This window comes from Macaca fascicularis, chromosome 16 (assembly GCF_037993035.2).
Source record: "Macaca fascicularis isolate 582-1 chromosome 16, T2T-MFA8v1.1".
NCBI classification, from domain to species: domain Eukaryota; kingdom Metazoa; phylum Chordata; class Mammalia; order Primates; family Cercopithecidae; genus Macaca; species Macaca fascicularis.
The window spans coordinates 66,212,921-66,227,583 of NC_088390.1; the positions used below are offsets into that span (position 1 = coordinate 66,212,921).

At 52.3% G+C, this 14,663-nt stretch overlaps 1 protein-coding gene and 1 long non-coding RNA gene across 17 annotated transcripts; one reads left to right on the forward strand and one right to left on the reverse strand.

Moving 5' to 3' along the window:
* Positions 1 to 1,678: 1,678 nt before the first annotated feature.
* LOC141408833 (uncharacterized) lies at positions 1,679 to 3,043 on the reverse strand. The gene is made up of 2 exons (XR_012425950.1): positions 2,966 to 3,043; positions 1,679 to 2,684 (listed from the first exon to the last, which is right to left on the reverse strand). It is a non-coding gene; the product is annotated as an uncharacterized lncRNA (long non-coding RNA).
* HEXIM2 (HEXIM P-TEFb complex subunit 2) lies at positions 2,402 to 12,143 on the forward strand. 16 transcript variants are annotated; one of them, XM_074019897.1, is made up of 5 exons: positions 2,402 to 2,753; positions 3,334 to 3,440; positions 3,967 to 4,136; positions 4,254 to 4,363; positions 11,123 to 12,143. In XM_074019897.1, the coding sequence occupies exons 4-5, from the start codon at positions 4,298 to 4,300 to the stop codon at positions 11,915 to 11,917; spliced, it is 861 nt and encodes a 286-aa protein (XP_073875998.1). In that variant the 5' UTR covers positions 2,402 to 2,753; positions 3,334 to 3,440; positions 3,967 to 4,136; positions 4,254 to 4,297; the 3' UTR covers positions 11,918 to 12,143. The 16 variants fall into 16 exon arrangements, with proteins under 16 accessions (XP_073875998.1, XP_065387761.1, XP_065387762.1 ...); XM_065531689.1 differs by lacking the exon at positions 3,967 to 4,136 and having other exon boundaries at positions 4,251 to 4,363; XM_065531690.1 differs by lacking the exon at positions 3,967 to 4,136.
* The last annotated feature ends 2,520 nt before the right edge of the window (positions 12,144 to 14,663 follow it).

A 14,663-nucleotide genomic window follows, 5' to 3' on the forward strand; every position in this document is an offset into this window, starting at 1 on the left:
CTGGAGTGCAGTGGCGCGATCTCAGCTTACTGGACCCTCCGCCTCCCGGGTTCATAGCTGGGAGTACAGGCGCCCACCACTGCGCCTGGCTAATTTTTTTTCTTTTATTTTCTTGAGATGGAATCACGCTCTGTCGCCCAGGCTGGAGTGCAGTGATGTGATCTCAGCTCACTGCAACTCCCGCTCCACGCGCCCCCTTCCCCGTTTCAAGGGATTCTCCTGCCTCAGCCTCCCAAGCAGTTGGGACTACAGGCGCACACCACCACACCCAGCTAATTTTTGTATTTTTAGTAGGGACCGGGTTTCACCATGTCTGCCAGGACGGTCTCAATTTCTTGACCTCCTGATCTGCCCACCTTGGCCTCCCAAAGTGCTGGGATTACAAGCCTGAGCCAGCACGCCCGGCCTATTTTTTTTTTTTTTTTTGAGACAGGGTTTCAACATATTGGCAAGGCTGGTCTCAAATCCTGACTTTGTGATCCTCCTGCCTTGGCCTCCCAAAGTGCTGGAATTACAGGCGTGAGTCACTGTACCTGGCCTATGCCCAATTTTTCTTAGCAAAGAATGGAAAAGCTTGTGGGTCAACCTTAAGGATAGTAACTTTCATTTACAAATGAGTTAACAAATTTCTGCTGCTGGTACCGTATTTGCCACTCAGTAGCATTCAAAAGTTTCACTAGATTACTTTATAATGGAGGATGAATCACAAATATCTAGGATCCTCCACCATTAAATTCTTGACAGAAGACCCACAAAGATCATCTTTAAACCCCTTTTCTGCTCCTATGACTATTTAAGTCCCACCAAGTTAGTTAGCTTTTTAAAGCTCACATCTCTTGATCAGTGTAGAGGCAACATGCCATATGTAGGTAAAAAATCAACCCACGGTAGGGATCAAGTGTACTGAAGCTTCAGTTAGGAGTAAGTGGTTCCAGTTTTGGATTGAGGACCCTAGTCAATGATGATCCTATTTTGTAATCCAGTTGTAAGATATCTGGGGAGCAGAGGGAAAAAAGTTAACGCTATGGAGTTGTCACTCCAACTGAAGAAAAATTATTAATAGAAGGAGCAGAACTTCAGTTCTGGAAAACTTTTTTTTTCTTTTGAGACAGAGTCTTGCTCTGTCGCCCAGGCTAGAGTGCAATGGTGAGAGGCTCATGGCAAACAGTGCCTTCTGGGTTCAAGCGATTCTCCTGCCTCAGCCTCCCGAGTAGCTGGGATTACAGGCACGCACCACCACACCTAGCTACTTTTGTATTTTTAGTAGAGAAGGGGCTTCACCATGTTGGCCAGGTTGGTCTCAAACTCCTGACCTCAGGTGATCCACCCACCTACGCCTCCCAAAGAGCTGGGATTACAGGTGTGAGCCAACGCGCCGGGCCAAGTTTTGGAAAACTTTTAGTAAGGCTGAAGGCTTAGGCATGTTTTGACCATTTGTAACTAGTAATGACACTCATCACAAGGTACCCACAAAATTCACTGCCAGTCACCCTGCTACGTCAAAGCCTCTCCTACTTCAGAACCTACCTAGCCATAATTTTAACTGACATTTTAGCAACAAAACTTTTATTTGAAGATATCCTTGAGCCACAAATCTCTCTGGATTTAGATTTCAAGCAGTAGAAAATAAGATGGTTTAACCTGCAATTCAGTAAAAGAACTTCACATCAAACTTCAATCTTTAAGAAGCTGCTACAGCTATACTGTAAGGTTAAGAGTTTATTCTTTCAAAGCAGGTCTCCTCATCTCTTAAACCCTATATATATTAAGTAGATAAAAACTGCAATTTCTATTTTGGTAGCATTTAGGATCTACAAAAGTGATCTTTCAATTACTTGGAATTTCAAAATAGAGGTTACCTAGTAACAATGCATCAGTAGAACACAAAATACTCTGATTTTGTTTAGTCTGTAGGGGGAAAAACATCTTTAAACTGGAAAGATTCTGTAGCCTTATGAAGATTATTACATTGGAATTGGAATTACTGTAGTTCGTTTTTCCCTCTAGGAGGGCAGCCATTTCTCTACAAGTTTTGTAAAAGTTAAGACTCGGATTTCAAAATGCAAGCAGATGTTGATGAAGCATACAAAATGGGCAACTCCATTTCTATTTCGGAGCCGCAGTGACTCCGACTTTGTGCCCCAAGCCTGTAAAGCACAAAACCTCATCCCTTTGGTGTAAACCTTCAAGAGAAGTGGGGCAGCACACTTCAGGCTTTTCACCAACAGGCTGGCGACATGCTAGGTCAGGGTGTCCGGAGAATCGGGGCTGAATGGGAGAGATCTTGAGGGCAAGAGCCTCAGAGACCTTCAGGCACCGGGCTCGTGAAGGTTTCCACGTGCCCCTATCTAGCTGGTCCCAGGGGGAATTAGTGGTTGCTACAGTAGTTTAAGACGGCCGTGGTTTTTCGCAACCCGGGCGGCGAGATGGCGCTTTGGTGTAAGCGAGGTAAGGTGGGTGCACTGGGATCTCCGCTCTCGGAGCCTCCAGTTGACTGCCACGCCGACTTGCGGCCAGACCTGCGACCTCCGCCCTCCCCCGCGGCGCCAGCCTCTGGAATCTGGCGTCGCCCCCACTTCTCCAGTCGAAGTGGGAGTCCCTCTGTGCGGGACCTCGCCGCCATACCCAGGCCGAATGGGGGTGGGGAAGGAAGTTGGCAGAGCTCGGCCTCAGGATCTGCGCCCCTGTGGAAGGACGGCAGAGGAGAGCCGTTTCACCAGTCTCTCCCGTGCTAGGGTCTCGGGAAACACGCGGTAATTACCGAAGAACCCCGCACTCTGTGAGATGCGAGGCTGCGGGGTTGCCGGGACATTTTGAGGACCGGGCTCGGCCGGGGAGACTCCAACCTTCACCCTCCCTGGCCCCCGGTCCCACTTCCCGCCTTCTCCCGGCGCCGCCACTTCAGGCAGCCCACTCGGCCCGGCCTCTCCCCGCGCCCGGACCACCCCCCACGGGGTGCTCTCACTGCGCAGCGAGTCCCTCCGCTGCCTCCTCCCAGCCCAAAATGGCGGCGATGGCCGCCGATCTTCTCGTCGCCTTCCTCAAAGGCCAAGGATCCCTCCGCGCATACTGCCCCGCCCATCTTAGCCGGATCTCTTTTCTGCCCCGTAAAGATTAACGCCATCAATGAACTCTTTAATTGAGTTCGGAGAAGGCGGGTCCAGTTATGCCTCCTCACAGCTAATCGTTGCCAAAAGTGAGAATATTGGCAGAAGGCTTGACCAATCAAAGAAGGCAGCGATGCACGCGCAGTCTGTCCCCGCTCAAGGGTAGATGGGTTTCGGAGTCTCGGGTGTGGCTGTTGACGTGACAGGCGCTCGGATTGCTTTTCAGGCTAGAAGAACTACAATCCCCAGCAGGCACCGCGCGTCCAGGCTATCTCCTCCCCCATCTTAGTGGCCTGAGCGGCTTGACCACAGCTGCTGCAACTGCAGCAAGAGGTAGGGCTGAGGCGTTGGGAATTGCACCGACAGGCAGTCGCACAGAAAGACACACAGATGTAGTGGTGTGCATAGCCCTTGACAGCGAATAGGTCAGTTCCACTTTTGCAAAACCTCTTTCCATGACTATCTCCCCTCTTCCAAGAAATCCATCCTTGTCCCAGTTGGGTTTCCCGCTCAGCTGCATGTAGCGCAAAGACCTCTTTCCCCTTTCCCCTGTTTCCCTTTCTGAGAGGAAGGAGGGAGGCAGGCCATGACCTTAGAGGAAAAGGCCTCAGCACTAGGCTTGGCCCAGGTCCCAGCTGTGCTTCTGGCCTTTGGAGCCCAGCTTGGGGAGAAGGTTGGGGGTGCAGGGCTGCATGAAGATTGAGGCCCCTGGAGACAGTGGGAAAGGACTCCTGAGCTTGCTCCATGTTCTCCCGTGGCAGCAGCAGCCCCGCTGCACTCCCAGCCTCCCCAGGCAGTCCTCCTTTTCCCCTTTGGTGGTTGGGGAAACAAAGCTTACACCTGGCTTGCTGGCTGCCAGCCTGGGCCTCGATGACTTCCAGGAGGACAGTACAGGACATGAGACCTGGTGAGAGACCCGAGGAGCAGGACAGAGAAAACGGCCCCTGAATCCCATTTGGCCCCTTGCTGGCTGGAGGTGTGAAAACCAGTGGTGGAGGCAGCCTTCGGGGCCTGCATTTGAGAATAAGGGTATGAAGAGCTGGGGTACAAAATGGCTGCCGCTGCCTGGGCAAACAATTCTGGGCAGCCAGAGTCTTCCTGAGAACGTTCCTTCAGAACTTGGATTTCTGATGTTGTTCAAAGCAGGTGTCACTAGTTCCAGGTGTCTGCTGAAAGATTTGGAACGGAAGATGATGGCCACTCCGAACCAGACCGCCTGTAATGCAGAGTCACCAATAGCCCTGGAGGAGGCCAAGGTAAGCCCCTGCCCTCCTGCCCACCCGAGTACCCCGAGCATGGGTCCCGCAGCTGAGATCCAAACTTCTTGTCTCAGATATGTTGGTAGATTTGGAAAACCAATATTTTGATGAGTCCCTACTATGCACTAGGCAATAGGCCGGAATCCCAGTCTATGCTAGCTTATGAAATCTTAGTAACTGGCCGGGTGTGGTGGCTCACACCTGTAATCCCAGCACTTTGGGAGGCCTAGGTGGGTGGATCACCTGAGGTCAGGAGTTCGAGACCAGCCTAACCAACATGGCGAAACCCTGTCTCTACTAAAAATGCAAAATTAGCCTGGCGTGGTGGTGGTGCATGCCTGTAATCACAGCTACTTGGGAAGTTGAGGCAGGAGAATCACTTGAACCCAGGGGGCAGAGGTTGCAGTGAGCCAAGATCTCGCAATTGCACTCCAGCCTGGGCATCAGAGCGAGACTGTCTCAAAAAAAAAAAAAAAAAAAAAAAGGAATCCTAGTAACCCTTTCAGGCAGGAATTATTTCCAATTCCCAGAAGCCAAGGTTCTGAGACCTGAAATACCTGTTCCAGAATCATGCTGTCTACAAGCAACAGACCCAGGGTTTAAACTTAGGGCCTTCTGACAACTGAACATTGCCTTGACCTCAAGTTCAAAGAGGGCATGGAGGGACTGGGTTGAATGTGTTTTGTCCAGGCCATGAACCAAGTCGGAAGCAGGAAGAAGAGTTTTTGGTTCATAATTTGAATGGACTCAGGCAGGCAATTCACTTGAGACCAGGATTTCAAGACCAGCCTGGCCAACATGGTGAAACCTCATCTCTAGTAAAAATACAAAAATTAACTGGGCATGGTGGCACATGCCTGTAATACCAGCTACTCAGGAGGCTGAGGCATGAGAATCACTTGAACCCGGGATGCAGAGGTTGCAGTGAGCTGAGATCACACACTGCACTTTAGCCTGGGCGACAGAGTGACACTCCATCTCAAAAAAGAAAAAAACAAACAAACAAACAAAAAAACAGGCCAGGCAGTGGCTCACGCCTGTAATCCTAGCACTTTTGGAGGCTGAGGCAGGTGGATCATCTGAGGTCGAGAGTTCAAGACCAGCCTGGCCAACATGGTGAAACCCTGTCTCTACTAAAAATACAAAAATTAGATGGGTGTAGTGATGGGCGGCTGTAATCCCAGCTACTCAGGAGGCTGAAGCAGAAGAATCACTTGAACCCGTGAAGTAGAGGTTGCAATGAGCTGAGATCGTGCCATTGCACTCCAGCCTGGGCAACAAGAGCAAAACTCTTTCAAAAAAAAAAAAAAAAGAAAAGAGCTCGAAGCTGGGCGCAGTGGCTCACGCCTGTAATCCCAGCACTTTGGGAGGCCGAGGTGGGCGGATCACTTGAGGTCAGGAGTTGGAGACCAGCCTGACCAACATGGAGAAACCCCATCTCTACTAAAAATACAAAATTAGCCGGGTGTGGTGGCGCATGCCTTTAATCCCAGCTACTTGGGAGACTGAGGCAGGAGAATCGCTTGAACCTGGGAGGTGGAGGTTGCTGTGAGCAGAATTTGCACCACTGCAGTCCAGCCTGGGCAACAAGAGGGAAACTCCGTCTTCAAAAAAAAAAAAAAAAAGAGTTCGAGACAAGCCTGGCTAACATGAGGAAACCCCGTCTCTACTAAAAATACAAAAAAATTAGCTGGGCATGGTGGTAGGTGCCTGTAATCCCAGCTACTCAGGAGGCTGAGGCAGGAGAATTGCTTGAAACTGGGAGGCAGAGGTTGCAGTGAGCCGAGATCACGCCCCTGCATTCCAGCCTGGGCAACACAGTGAAACTCCATCTCAAAAAAAAAAACAAAAAAAAAAACCCCTGAAATTAGCCCAGTGTGGTGGGGCATGCCTGTAATCCCAGCTGCTTGGGAGGCTGAGGCATGAGAATCACTTGACCCCAGGAGGCAGAGGTTGCAGTGAGCTGAGATCACGCCACTGCACTCCAGCCTGGGTGATGAAGTCATACTGTCTCAATAAAATAATTTGGAATGGAGGTAGGGGGTTAGGATATAACCCGCAAAAGAGGAGAGAGAAAGATCATATCAGACCCTCAGAGGATGCCACTTTCCAACTTGGCAACAGGAACCCATGCTTGTTCAGCCCGTGTTCTCTCACTACCTGCCCTTACCCATTCTTCCTTAGTCCATGCCTCCCTATAGATGAGCAGGGAGCTTAGGAGAGGGGTCAGAGAGCTTCTGACCCACGCTGCCTAGCCTATTCCGTGTTTTCTGGATTGACTGAATTTGGAATTCATGACGTGTCAGGGCTACAGTGTTCAGCCAGGTCACACAGCTTATCTACAGTAGTGGTCATGGTGGTAGAGGGCCAAGTCTTCAGGAGGGAGGCAGCAGGTAGGGCTAGGGGGCTGGGTTTGCTTGGGTGAGGGTGGAGGATCAACAGGGCACTTTTACTGAGGGCTGGGAACATGTGACTGTGCACACCAACAAGCCACCCTGCCTTGGCGTCCCAGTGGCCTTGCCTGTCCCAGGTGGGGCGACAGCTCTATCTCATTTGGCCCAAGCCACTGGTGGAGACAAGGGCTATTGCTTATATTTAGTGATCTCCCTGCAGGTGAAGTAACACAACAAACTCCACATACATACATACCCCATACACATACACAGCCTGACATACCTCCTTTTCCCTGAAATTCTCTTCAGGGTCTGCAAAACACACATGACATATGCCTGGCTCTTAAGGGCTGCGCATACACCACATTCCTCAGTACACACCCTGTGTGCATGGACCCATGCTCACATGTCTGTGAACTACATTGCATATTACTCAACAACATACCAGTGGTAGTGGTTATTATTAGAAATTGTCCAAACCACAGACTTAGAGCAATTCATTTCCCATCTCCCACACCCAGTACTCCCACCCTTCCCACAACAGAGATAAACAGATGCCCTGAGCCTATACTGTCTTGACAGAATCTTTCTACCTCTTAGATAAGTTCTGGAACTCTCTCACTGCAGACTGGAGGCCGACCCTCCCTCTCCTTGGAGAGGACCTCTTTCCTGCCATTCATATTGGAGAGTGATGCCAACTACCAACTTCTGCCTGGAATAAATATGTTCCATCATTTTATTTTATTTTTTAATTTAATTTAATTTTTAAATTTAATTTTATTTTTTGAGACAGAGTCTTACTCTGTTGCCCAGGCTGGAGTGCAGTGGCACGATCTCGCCTCACTGCATCCTCCACCTCCCAGGTTCAAGCGATTCTCCTGCCTCAGCATCCCGAGTAGCTGTGATTACAGGTGCCCACCACCATGCCCGGCCAATTTTTTTGTATTTTTAGTAGAGATGGGGTTTCACCATGTTGGCCAGGCTGGTCTCAAACTCCTGACCTCAGGTGATCTACCAGCCTCAGCCTCCCAAAGTGCTGAGATTACAGGCATGAGCCACCATGACCAACCTGCTACATCTTCTTTATGCCAGAAGGATAGAGAGGGGAGTCTTATTTGTCTGTTTTTTAAAATTATTATTTTTATTTTATTTATTTATTTGTTTATTTTTTGAGACTCCAATTCTGTCACTCAGGCTGGAGTGCAGTGGCGTGATCACAGCTCACTGCAGCCTCAACCTCCCACTTCAGCCTCCCAAGTAGCTGGGATTACAGGTGCTCACCACCATGCCTGGCTAATTTTTTGTAATTTTTGGTAGAGATGGGGTTTTGCCATGTTGCCCAGGCTGGTCTTGAACTCCTGGGCTTCGGCAATCCACCTGCCTCGGCCTCCCAAAGTGCTAGGATTACCAGCATGAGCCACCATGCTCGTCCATAAGTCTTATTTCCCAATATCTTTTGGATCTCCCTATCTTATAGGTTTTAGGCCACTTAACAGATATTTACTGAGCACTGCCCTTGTGCTGTGCATAGGAATATAGTGGTGACTTGGACAGACAGACAAGATGTGTTCTTACATGAGGAAGACAGATGTTAAATGGCCATATGCTAAATGCTGTGTGCTAATTGCGTGACATGATAGAATCACTAGGGAGGGTAGATGGGGAGTCTACTTTAGGTAGGGTGGTCAAGGAGGGGCTCCCTGAGGAAGTGACATTGGAACTAAGCTCTAAAAGGTTAAAAAAAAGGTGGCTGGGGGCAGTGGCTCATGCCTGTAATCCTGGTACTTTGGGAGGCTGAGGCAGGTGGATCACTTGACATCAGGAGTTTGAGACCAGCCTGGCCAACATGGTGAAACACTGTCTCTACTAAAAATACAAAAAGTTAACTGGGCATGGTGGTGGGTGCCTGTAATCCCAGCTACTCCAGAGGCTGAGGCAGGAGAATCGCTTGAACCTGGAAGGTGGAGGTTGCAGTGAGCTGAGATCGGGCCACTGCACTCTAGCCTGGGCAACAGAGGGAGACTCTTGTCTCAAAAAAAAAAAAAAAAAAAAAAAAAGCCCAGGTGTGGTGGCTCACGCCTGTAATCCCAGCACTTTGGGAGGCCGAGGTGGGCAGGTTACTTGAGGTCAGGAGTTCCAGACCAGCCTGGCCAACATGGTGAAACCCCATCTGTACTAAAAATACAAAAATTAGCCTGGCATGGTGGTGCACACCTGTAGTCCCAGCTACTCAGGAGGCTGAGGCAGGAGAATCGCTTGAACCCGGGAGGCGGAGGTTGCAGTGAGCCGAGATGGTACCACTGCATTCCAGCCTGGGCAACAGAGTGAGACTGTCCCACACACACACACACACACAAAGATGAAGAAAAAGTCAGCCATGCAAGTAGCTGGAAGCAAGATCAGCTACATAATTTGTGGGGCCTAGTGCAGAAGGGCACCTTATTCAAAAATTATTAAAAAGTTAAAGATAGTGGCCGGGTGTGGTGGTGCATGCCTGTAGATCCAGTTACTTGGGAGGCTAAGGCAGGAGGATTGCTTGAGCCCAGGAGTTTGAGGATGCAGGGAGTTGTTATTGCACCACAGCATTCCTGCCTAGGCAATAGAGTAAGACCCTGTCTCTAAAAATAAAAGGTCTTTTTTGTTTTTTTGTTTTTGAGATGGAGTGTCGCTCTCGCTCAGGCTGGAGTGCAGTGGCTCAATCTCAGCTCATTGCAAGCTCCGCCTCCTGGGTCCACACCATTCTCCTGCTTCAGCCTCCTGAGTAGCTGGGATTACAGGCACCCGCCACCACGCCTGGCTAAGTTTTTTGTATTTTTAGTAGAGACAGGGTTTCACCTTGTTAACCAGGATAGTCTCGATCTCCTGACCTCGTGATCTGCCTGTCTCAGCCTCCCAAAGTGCTGGGATTACAGGCATAAGCCACCTCACCTGGCCTGTTTGTTTTTGAGATGGAGTCTCGCTCTGTCACTCAGGCTGGAGTGCAGTGGTACAATCTTGGCTCACTGCAACTTCTGCCTCCCATATTCTCCAGCCTCAGCCTCCAGCGTAGTGGGGATTACAGGCATGCACCACCACACCTGGCTTATTTTTGTATTTTTAGTAGACATAGGGTTTCACCATGTTGGTCAGGCTGGAGTCAAACTCCTGACCTCAGGTGATCTGCCCACCTCGGCCTCCCAAAGTGCTGGGGATTACAGGCCTGAGCCACCACGCTGAGCCTAAAAAAAACTTATTTCGGCCGGGCGCGGTGGCTCAAGCCTGTAATCCCAGCACTTTGGGAGGCCGAGACGGGCGGATCACGAGGTCAGGAGATCGAGACCATCCTGGCTAACACAATGAAACCCCGTCCCTACTAAAAAATACAAAAAAAAACTAGCTGGGCGAGGTGGCGGGTGCCTGTAGTCCCAGCTACTCAGGAGGCTGAGGCAGGAGAATGGCGTAAACCCGGGAGGCAGAGCTTGCAGTGAGCTGAGATCTGGCCCCTGCACTCCAGCCTGGGCGACAGAGCGAGAGACTCCATCTCAAAAAAAAAAAAAAAAAAAAACAACTTATTTTAGGCCGTGCGCAGTGGCTCACTCCTGTAATCTCAGCACTTTGGGAGGCCAAGGCGGGTGGATCACCTGAGGTCAGGAGTTCGAGACTAGGCTGGCCAACATGGTGAAACCCTGTCTCTACTAAAAATACAAAAAATTAGCCAGGCGTGGTAGCACATGCCTGTGATCCCAGCTACATGGGAGGCTGAGGCTGGAGAATTCCAGAGGAAGAGGTTGCAGTGAGCTGAAATTGCGCCACTGCACTCCAGCCTGGGTGACAGGGAGACTCCATCTCAAAAAATGAAATAAAATAAGGGTTTTTAAAAATAATATGTTTAAGACAAGGACAGCATGAAGCCAGGTGTGAGGCCTCTGTGGAACTTAACAGGTCACCTGCCCATGAAGCCAGCTGTGTTTGAAAGTCAGGCTTTCTGGGAAGAGGGAAGAGCCAGTGGCATTTGGGCTTCTGATCAAGCAAATGGATCAAGATCTGTCTTCTATCCCAGTTTTCTTCTTCTCCTACTTTACTCATTTGGACAGTATTTATGGAACTCCTACTCAGTGCCAGGTATTATTCTAGGCATTGAAATTACAGAGTGAAACACACAGGCAAAATTCCTGCTGTCACCATGAGTTTACTTGGGGAAGGCTGGGGGACAGACAGTAGACAGGTCACTTTGTAAACAAATGGTTGCAAAAGGGTGAGGGGCTAAGAGTGACCAAGTTAGCTGAGTGTGGGAAGGTTGGCTTCAAACTGGGTAGAGAGGGAAGGGTTCCACCTCCAAGGACAGGCTGTCTGATCCATCCTTCTTCCTCCTCCCCCTCTTTAGACCTCTGGTGCCCCGGGGAGCCCCCAGACACCCCCTGGGCCTCATGACTCTGGTGGTTCCCTGCCCCTGACACCCCGGATGGAGAGCCACTCAGAGGATGAAGATCTTGCTGGGGCTGTCGGTGGCCTGGGCTGGTACAGTAGGAGTCCCCGGACCCAGAACCCAGGGGGCTGCTCAGCGGAGGCTGTTCTGGCCCGGAAGAAACACCGTCGGCGGCCGTCCAAGCGCAAACGGCACTGGCGACCCTACCTGGAGCTGAGCTGGGCTGAGAAACAACAGCGGGATGAGAGGCAGAGCCAGAGGGCCTCCCGGGTCCGCGAGGAGATGTTCGCCAAAGGCCAGCCCGTGGCCCCCTACAACACCACCCAGTTCCTGATGAATGACCGAGACCCGGAGGAGCCCAACTTGGATGTGCCCCATGGGATCTCCCACCCAGGTTCCAGTGGGGAGAGTGAGGCTGGGGACAGTGATGGGCGGGGCCGAGCGCACGGTGAGTTCCAGCGGAAGGACTTCTCTGAGACTTACGAGCGCTTCCACACTGAGAGCCTGCAGGGCCGCAGCAAGCAGGAGCTGGTGCGAGACTACCTGGAGCTGGAGAAGCGGCTGTCGCAGGCAGAGGAGGAGACTAGGAGGCTGCAGCAGCTGCAGGCGTGTACTGGCCAGCAGTCCTGCCGCCAGGTGGAGGAGCTGGCTGCCGAGGTCGAGAGGCTCCGGACTGAGAACCAGCGGCTTCGGCAGGAGAACCAGATGTGGAACCGAGAGGGCTGCTGCTGTGATGAGGAGCCGGGTACCTAGGGGTGCCTCCCAGCCTGGTGGACCCAAGGAGAAGGTCCCATTTTGTGCACACTCAGGCCAGCTGGGTCTCAAGGAGGCAGGTGGCAGATGAAAACCACCGTCAACACCCTTTGCCCCCTGAGAACGGCTAAATTGGTTCAGACTCCCACCTCACCGTTTCCACAGTTGGCTCTTTCGTGTCATCTTACTCTTTACAGATAAATTAAATGGTCTTAGTGGGACCAAATGGGAGTGTCTAGGATTGATTTCACTAGGGCTGTTGTGAGAACCAAAACATTTGCCCCAGAGAAGTCTGAGTGGGGTCCCAGTCCCCACTGCCCCAAGCCTGGCAGGACAGCGGACCTCTGGATGGGGACCTCCCAAGTTCTCCAGGATACCTGAATCCTGCTCTGTGGGTGTTGGAGCAATCAGACTGCACGAAAGGTTTTCTAGGTGGGAGGGAACTCCGTCAGGAGCCCCCAGTTTCGGCCAGAAACTGAAGCTCAAAATACCAGATCGCTGTGAGGAGTTGTGAGCTTTCCCTAGAGGAGAGAACGGGGGTTTTTGGAGAAGACCCAGGGGTTCCTTCAGAGTTTGCTGCTGAGCTCCCTGTATTCTCCCCACAGTTTAAAGGCTGGACTAGACGGGTTCTGGGTGCCTTGTACCTCCTTGTTCTTGACAGCCCCCAACCCCGGCCCCTCTCAGCAGGGGGTTGGTCCTGAGGTTAGTCATCATATGTTTGTGTTTGTCCCTTTACCTCCCAAGGGTACTAAGGGAGGTGCTCTCCTGGTGGAAAATAAAGTCAAGAGACAGAGGGGGACAGCACATGGATCCCCCGCAGAGCAGAGCAGCCTGGCTCTCCTGGTGCCTGCCGTGCGTCTGTGCGTCCTGCTCCTCTCAGCCTCATCATGTGGGTGTGAATTCCCTCTGAAGTGTGTGAGGCCCTTGCCTGTCTGTGCATCAGAGACAGCTGGGTCAGCCTGGGTAAGGCAGATACCACCAGCCAGTGTCACGCTCTGAGACAAGCTCACTCACCACTCATACTCAGACCCACCCTTCCCCAGGCACCCTGTCTCTTCCATCCCTTCCTGGTGCCCTTGCAGGCCAGTGTTGGGTGTCAGGCAGCAATGAACATGGATAACTAGTGGTGGTGGAGGAAATTAGTCAACTCACCAGTGAGCCAGTGCTGGCTGTGCCACCAGGCAAGGGGAGGGGCAGAGGCCTGGCTGCCCAGCCTGGCTTCTCTTCCAGGCCCTCATCTTGACAGGCCACATTGGGCAAGATGAGGCTCAGCCCAGGAGCTTCTGGGGATGGAAATGTTGATGAAATCTTGTGTGTTGCCAGGACAACTTTCATTTCTATCCTGCCACACCCAGGCCTGGCCAGAGTCTCCTACAATGAAACACAGAACAGATTCTAGGAACGCATGGGTTTCAAGAGAAAGCAAAATCCCATCCTGGGAGACCTGCCCCTAGAACCCTGGGTCCTCAGACGGCTCAGTCAGGAAGGGCAGCAGGAATGATCATCCCCACTTTGCAGATGGGAAACCGGAGGCTTAGCGAGGAAGTGGCTTTTCGGATTCCAGGAGAGCCTCTGGAGGCCTGCCTGCCCCTGTGGAGTGCTGTGGGGTGCTAACCTGGGACCCAGAGGCCCCTTGGCATTTGCTGGCAGCCTCCCAGCTGCATTCCTCAGCATGGAGCCTGAGGGAGAGAGGAGGCCTGGGACAAAGGTGGACAAAGGTTGTTTACCCGGAGGTGCCTCTGTGTGTGTGTGTATGTGTGTCTAGGAGGTGAGAGAAGATTCCAGAGGGCTGCTGGAGTGTCGGGGGAGGGGTGTGGGTGCGGGTGCTGGGGGCGCATTGTGGGCTGGTCGTGCCAGGGAGGGGCAGGTGAAGAGTCTGGCCCTTCTTGGCCCAGAAGCTGCGGAGCCTGGAGGAAGGAAAGCTGCCAGCCGCTCCCCCAACATCCCCCTTCACATAAAAGGCTGAAGGGCGCAAATAGGGCATCACCTCGGTAGGTTAATTCCCGCACCCCCGCCTCACCCCGCTGGAGGGCGGGTGGGGCAAGAAGAGAACAAAGGAGAGGATGCGAGCCGGGAGTGTGGGAGGGTCTGAACCCAAATGGGAGGGGTCCGTGAAGAGGGTCCCTGTCCGCCCCTCCCCCTGTCTGGCTCCCTGATTCCTGGGTAAGGGGTGTGCAGGGAGGAGATCGTCCTGGGGCCAGAGCTGGGGCTTAGCACTGGAGAGAACTGGCTCAGCTGTGGGTGGGAGCCAGGCCTGGGTCCCTTGGTGCCCCGCCCCCTTCGCCGCTTCCAGTTGTTCCCACACCTGCTGCTTGGTCTTGAAGCCTAGGCCTCCACTCCGCCCACTGCAATGGTAGAAGCTCCAGTTTACAAGACACCCCTACCCCCACATCACACGCCCTAACTGGGGAAGTTGGGCTTGGACACAGCCTCCCTGGGCCTTTCCAGAGCTGCCCTCACGCCCTGTGCTTTCTGGGACCCTCTTGGTCAACTGGGTCGGGGAGGGAAGCGCAGAGAACAGATGTTTCACGGGAGTGACTATTGAAGCCTCCCACCACCCTCCCACCACCCCAGCCCAGCCTGGCTTAGGATCCCTTTTTCTTCCCCGGCAGGAACTCCCCGACCCCAGGTGGAAATTCCTGTGTCCAGTGGACAGACCCTGCTTGCGATAGGGTCAGGGAATGAGGGAGAGGGGTGGGCAGAGGTTGGTGAGGTGGAGCAGGAGGAAGCTGTCAGGGAGTGGGGA